Source organism: Triticum urartu, chromosome 2A, assembly GCF_056163025.1.
Source record: "Triticum urartu cultivar PI428250 chromosome 2A, HENAU_Tu73, whole genome shotgun sequence".
NCBI lineage: Eukaryota > Viridiplantae > Streptophyta > Magnoliopsida > Poales > Poaceae > Triticum > Triticum urartu.
Genome location: NC_141874.1, coordinates 494,921,987 through 494,929,152, shown reverse-complemented (window position 1 = coordinate 494,929,152; position 7,166 = coordinate 494,921,987). Strand labels below are relative to the sequence as shown.

The following is a 7,166-nucleotide window of genomic DNA, read 5'->3' as shown; positions in this document are numbered from 1 at the left end:
TTGGTACATTGCTTGCAGTTCGTATGTGGGATCATACTGTTGACACAATGACTTCTGAAATTCTCTAGGAAGTAGGCAGGCATGGTTGAACAGCATATCAATCACGATTAGAGAATGCACATACGGCAAGAAACAAACATGAAAAATTAACCTTACCACAACAAAATGCAATTGTGTGATATCACTAGATAAAGAAATAAAACCGAAAAACCATTTGGATAGGAGTGGACAAAAATAAACCTTGAGAATTGTCGAGATAAACTCAACAGCGTTGACAAAATTGCCCTTCCCCCTGAATTACAGAAAACTCCCAATTTACGAATACATGACACAAGTTCTTATTACTGTTGAAACTTCAGTAATAACAGACACATCCTTCCAATTCACTGAGATCAAAACTGCAAGCAGTTGCACACGAAAAAACTCAACCTGTTACCTTACTTTCTCATCTTCCCTCCCGATCTACAACGCCACAAGAATTATATCCTAATATAACCAATCTATGACTCTAATCTGAATAGAAGGCCAGAGCCACATCACCTCGCCCGATTCAGTCGAGCCATCCTGTTTGCCGGAGCACAGCGTCGCGTACCCGTCGAAGATCTCGGCCCTTGAGCGTGCGACCGGCGCCCTCCAGCATCGAGAAGGGGGCGGCCGGCCCGGCGCCACCAGCAGACGCGCGCGCGACCATCTCGTGCGGGGGCAGCATGGCGGCCTCCCCGTGCCGGAGCTCGTCATCGTCGTCCAGTTCGTCCCACTTGTCCATTGCCGGCTTCGGGGGCGGGCGGACGGGAACCTTAACTGGAGCCGACTGGTGATACTGCGGGGCCGGTGCGCGGTTCTTGGGCCTCGGGTTCGCCGGGATAGCCCACGCGACGGAGGCAGGGGACTGGGTGGGCGACAGCGAACCACCAGATGCCGAAGTGGCAGCCGCGATGGTGGCCTTGCGCCGGAGCAGCGTGGCCGGGGTGGCCGCGACAGCCGACGCCGCTGCCCCGCTCCCGCCCCCGGCGCGGCGAACAAGGAGCCTTTTGTCCCCCTCGTGCAGCGCGGCGAGGAGACCGAGGTGGCTATGCGGAACCCGGGTCGGGCTCCCTGGCCCGTCGGGCCGCGCGTCCGAGGCGGCGACTGGGGCAGAAGAGAACATGAAGTCGTCCTCGTGGAACTCATCCCCGGCGACGAACGACGACTCCGTCGGCGACGAGGAGGGCGACGAGAACAACCCGACGAACCGCTCGGTAGCCGGCGACCGGCGCGGCCGGTACTCGTCCATGGGCGCGCGCTCGGCCGCTCCGGCGAGGGGGTCAGGGCTCAGAGGGGAGGCGCGCGCGCGCGTGCGGGTGGGGGTTGAAGGCCCCGTGGGCTCGGGGTCCCAGCGATGGGCGGCCGGGCGACGTGATGGGGATGGGGAAGGGGGGGAGAAGGTAAGGAGTTCTGGTGGGTTTCACTTTTTATGGGCGCGGCTGCGATCCACCGGAAGGGTCACCCCGCCCGGCTTTGTTGCCCGGCTCGGTTGGACAGGCTGCAACAAGAAGTTCGAGGTTCAGATGTTGTACTCCGTATTTTGGTTCGACTAAATCGACTAAGAAAAAAATCCAGAATATGATCATTTTTTTAGGTTGATTGAGAAACGAGACGATTTTAAGCCAACACTGGCTCCCTTATTTTAGCTCGATATAGATTGATATCGTATAATTATATTAACAATCTTATATTTACTAGTATTGGAGGCATCTATTATCTTGGTCTCAAATTAGTTGTCTTAAATTTGTCCAGATACGGATGTATCTAACATTAAAACGTGTCTAAATACGGATGTCTCTAACGCTAAAACGTGTCTAGATACATTGATATCTAGAAAAATCCGAGTCAACTAATTTGAAACGGAGGTAGTATTAAATATCCTGTTATTCTGACCAAAGTTTGAGAGCAGTCATGTCTTTATTTTTCTCTCTTGCTAGTTTATTCATGATCTTTTGCTAGACACTATCCATATCTAGAGAAATTTAAGACAAGTAATTCGAAACGGAGTGGGTACTAGTCTTCAATTGAGAGAGAATAAGTCAAATTTACTTTATAGTGATTTCTTATGTTGTGTTTTGGTCTATCTTGTTCGAAAAAATGTCTTAGATTATTAAAGAAATCATCTTATTTAGTTCCAAAGAGATCGACTCGAGATTGTTACAAGCTAAAAAAAGTCACTTTTTACAGTTCAACCTTGAGTTTCGCTCAGTTTGAAAACTCAAATTTTAGTATAAACTGAGTTGACTCTAGTCCAACTCGCTCGGACTTGACTCGTTTGCAGGCCTAGGTGGATATTGGATAGGGGAAAGGCCAAAAATCAATGCAATCGGGTACTCCAAAAAGGCAAAGACGACGCATCACCATCTTAGCAAGCTCTCGTGTGAAAAATTGAGGTGGAAGGAAGAGCATGAAAACGAACACAAGATCGTCAAGGTAGTGTTAGAAGCCTTTTTCAGGCTGTATCAATGTGCGCTAGTGCGAGGAGTTAGATTATCTTAGGCGATGTAGGTGGAGTTGGCATTGCATGCTTCCTGTAAGGTGCAATATGTACTTGCTAACATGGAGCAATTTTCTATCCCATCATCTACTTTAATATATAGTGCACACGTTTATGCGTATTTGAAAAAAAAACATACTCCAAAATTAGGATCCTCCAGGCTACGCCACTTTAGCTATTTATATATCTTTTTATTTCTTTGTGGTAGAAGAATTATAATGCCCAACTGAACAAGTTACAATATGCCCTTAAGCCACTTGACGCTTAAGTGATTTCGATTCACAACTCAATGAATCAAAAATTACCGATCATGATCTGGAAAATAATAAATTTATATCTCAAGACTATCAAACATAGGAAAATAGATTCACAGAAAAGATTCTTTCATAGGCATATACCCTTCAAAAGGCTACTTAACATAAGTAATTTATTCTGACAAAGCATCTACAATCGGATCTAGCAAATCCAGCGTCTGCGGACGTGTCTGGACACGTTCACGGATAGTGACCGATCATCTCTCAAATGTTTGCGCCCACAATTGTATGCTTCATTAGCAAATCCACAAAATCCTAGGTCTAGCCTTCCTTGGTTGTACCTGACAGTGGCAGTTTACACTCCCTTGTTGAAGACACTATCTAGAGATTACTCGGTCCTTCTCTTTCGGGTGAAAACTGATGTCGCTTGAAACTGCGTCGGTATTTCCTTAAAAAGGAAGGGATGATGCAGTACAGCTACGGTAGGTATTTCCCTCAGTTATGAAACCAAGGTATCAATCCAGTAGGAGAACCAAGCAACACTATGTAAATGGTACCTGCACACAAAGAACAAATACTTGCAACCCGACACATATGAGGGGTTGTCAATCCCTCTTCAGGTAACGGCGCCAGAAATTGTCAAATTGACGGGATAAAAATTGTGGTGTATTGGTGAAAGGATCGAAATGGTTGACTAGAGGGGGGTGAATAGGCAACTGCCAATTTTTATCTTTTCTTAAAAAATCAGATTTAGCAACAAATATGTTGTCTAGATGTGCAACTAGGTGAGCAACATATATGATGCAAACAACAACAACAACAACAACAAGTGCAAGCAAATGATACAACACACCAATAGCTTGCACAAAGCAAAGGGAAGAGATAACCACAAGTGAAGTCGGTGGAGACGAGAATGTGTTACCAGAGTTCCTTCCCTTTAGGGGAAGTACGTCTCCGTTGGAGCGATTGTGAGGATTCGTTCGCCCATGTTGGTTCGTCTTCTTCATGGACTCGATCTTCTTTCTAGTGGGATTTCATGCAAGATGACCGTCACCTTGGATCTCACTACTATATTTGCTATGCTAGTTGTCTCGATGCTATCGCTATGTCGCGCTACCTACCACTTGTTTATCAAGCCTCCCAAATTGCCATGATAGATTCTAACCTTTTCACCCTCCCTAGCAAACTGTTGTGTGGCTATGTTACCGCTTTGCTCAGGCCCTCTTATAGCGTTGCTAGTTGTAGGTGCAGTTGCAGGTTGTTCCATGTTGGGACATGAATGTCATGGATATTTCTTGGGATATCACAATATCTCTTATTTTAATTAATGCATCTATATGCTTGGTAAAGGGTGGAAGGCTCGGCCTTATGCCTGGTGTTTTGTTCCACTCTTGCCGCCCTAGTTTCCATCATACCGGTGTTATGTTCCTTGATTTTGCGTCCCTAATACGGTGAGGGTTTATGAGCCCCTCTTGATAGTTTGCTTTGAATAAAACTCTTCCAGCAAGGCCGAACATTGGTTTTACCATTTGCCTAATAACAACTAAAACTCGCATAGGGACTTTCCGGACCCCGAGGATTCTTAATCAACCCCCCGGGCCAGTGCTCCTCATGAGTGTTGGTCCAAACCTGTCAACCGCCGGTGGCCGCCAGGGGCAACTCTGTTATTTTGGCCTACCAGAAGTTTGGACAATCCGGTCGTGGCCTGAGAGGAGATAAGCGCCGCTACTATCAGGGTGTCGGCACGTCGGGAGGTCTTGCTAGACTTGTTTTACCATTGTCAAAATGTCTTGTGCACCGGGATTCCGAGTCTGATCGGAGGGTCCCGCGATGGAGGATTGTCTCCGCGTGTCATGGGCTAAGTTGGGACACCCCTGCAGGGTTTAAACTTTCGAGAGCCGTGCCCGTGGTTATGTGGCAGATGGGAATTTGTTAATATCTGGTTGTAGAGAACTTGACACTTGACTTAATTAAAAGACACCAACTGCGTGTGTAGCCGTGATGGTCTCTTTTCAGCGAAGTCCGGGAAGTGAACACGGTTTGGGTTATGTTTGAACGTAAGTACTTTCAGGATCACTTCTTGATCACTTCTAGCTTCACAACCGCTACATAGCCTCCCATCTTACTCTTATTTGCGCATGTTAGCCACCATATTTTCTTAGTGCTTGCTACAACTCCACCTCATTACCTTATCCTACCCAGAAGCTTAAATAGTCTTGATCTCGCGGGTGTGAGATTGCTGAGTCCTCGTGACTCACGGATACTTTCCAAACAGTTGCAGATGACAATGATACCGATGCAGGTGATGCTACTGAATTCAAGTGGGAGTTTGACGAGGACCTTGGTCATTATTATGTTTCATTTTCTGATGATCAGTAGTGGAGCCCAGTTGGGACGATCGGGGATCTAGCATTTGGGGTTTATCTTCTTTTCATTTGGTTGTCCGTAGTCGGACTATGTGTGTACTTGGATGATGTATGAACTATTTAAGTTTTGTGTGACATGGCGAGTGTAAGCCAACCCTCTTTATCCCTTTCTTGTTCATTACATGGCATTATGTGAAGATGACCCTTCTTGCGACAAAACCACAATGCGGTTATGCCTCTAAGTCGTGCCTCGACACATGGGAGATATAGCCGCATCGTGGGCATTACAAGTCTCCCCAAGAAGCCACTAGGGCCACCGTATTATCCTCACGCCCTCACGCAATGCGAGATGTCGTGATTCCACTGGTGGTGCCCTTGAAGGCGGTAACCGAACCTTTACAAACAAGGTTGGTGCAATCTCCACAACTTGATTAGAGGCTCCCAACGATACCACGGAGCTTCACCATAATGGAATGTGGCTCCGAGGTGACCTCAACCGTCTAGGGTGCTCAAACACCCAAGACTAATAAGATCCGCAAGGGATTAGTGGGGGAATCAAATTTCTCTTGGTGGAAGTGTAGAACCAGGCCTTCTCAACCAATCCCTAGAAAATCAACAAGTTTGATTGGCTAGGGAGAAAGATTGGGCAGAAATGAGCTTTGGAGCAACAATGGAACTTGGGGAAAAAGAGGTAGGTCTTCTTGGGGAAGAAGACCTCCTTTTATAGTGGGGAATCAAATCCAACTGTTATCCTACGAGTCAGCCCGCAGAGAGTGGTACTACCGCTCATGGGAGCGGTACTGCTGCTTTGCCCAGCGGTAGTACCGCTGGGGCTGCGCACAGACAGTAGAGAGAAGGAACAGGAGAGAGAGAGAGAGACCCCGAGCGGAATAGTAGCGGTGGTAGGACGGTACTACCGCGCCTACTGTCGCTGCTACAGCCGCCCAACCCGACACGAGAAATGATGGTCTCGAATCAAGGTGGTACCAGCGCGGCACAGGAGTCGTACTGCCGCTGATGGCTACGAGCGGTACTACCGCTGTGAAACAGCGGTACTACAGCTTGAGGCTGTCAGCGGTAATGCCGCTCCGACTCGGCGGTACTGCCGTTGGCTCCTCCCAAGTGCCACTTCCACGATATCAGTATACTCCAAGGAAGAGGAAAGGAGCTGGGGGTGCGAGATAGATGTGTACGCGTTGATTCCACCCTAGCCTTTCCGATATAGACCCCCTCTTGATAGTACGATGTCTCCTATGACTCAAGTCCAACAAAACCGAAATGAAAGAGACTATGCCGTCTTCACCTTGAGCTCAGAGGGGAAATGAATCGTCTTGTGCCAATGAATAAATATCTGAAAGCTCAACGCACATGATTAGTCTGTAAAAGTATTGTCACCAATCACCAAAACCACTTAGAGCGAGGCGTTGGGCTCTAACTGAACCCGAGCGATTGCACTGCAGGCTACGCGTTACTGAACCAGAGCGATCGATCGATGGATGTTAACTGAACCCGATCGAGCGATTCCTTCGCTACTGCTGCTAACTGAAGCCGATCGATGCTGCCTCTGGGATGAACAGTGAGTGTTGCGGGGGGGGGGGGGGGGTGGATGAACAGTGAGCGGTGGCGTTGCCTCTGGATGAACAGGACCCCGTGGTGTGGTGGAGGGCTGGATGAATAGTAGACGATGGAGGGGTGCCCGTGGAGGGGTGGTTGAATAGGACCCTGTGGTGTGGAGGGCTGGATGAACAGGAGCCCATGGAGGCTGGAGGAGGTCGACGATGGAGATGAACAGTATCCCGTGGAGTCCCGTTTTGCGGTACACCACACCCCCCCGATGAACAGGACCCCCGTTTCGACCGTAGGAGGTCCGTTTCGTCCGTTTTGCGGTACGCCACACCCCTCCCGATTAACAGGACCCCCGTTTCGACCGTAGGAGGTCCGTTTCCTCCATTTTGCGGTACGCCACACCCCTCCCGATTAACAGGACCCCCGTTTCGACCGTAGGAGGTCCGTTTCCTCCGTTTT

General features: G+C 48.4%; 1 protein-coding gene across 1 annotated transcript; it reads right to left on the bottom strand.

Moving 5' to 3' along the window:
* Positions 1 to 225: 225 nt before the first annotated feature.
* On the bottom strand, positions 226 to 1,461 carry LOC125538155 (uncharacterized). Its single transcript, XM_048701450.2, has one exon. The coding sequence runs from the start codon at positions 1,271 to 1,273 to the stop codon at positions 551 to 553; it is 723 nt and encodes a 240-aa protein (XP_048557407.1). The 5' UTR covers positions 1,274 to 1,461; the 3' UTR covers positions 226 to 550.
* Positions 1,462 to 7,166: the final 5,705 nt, after the last annotated feature.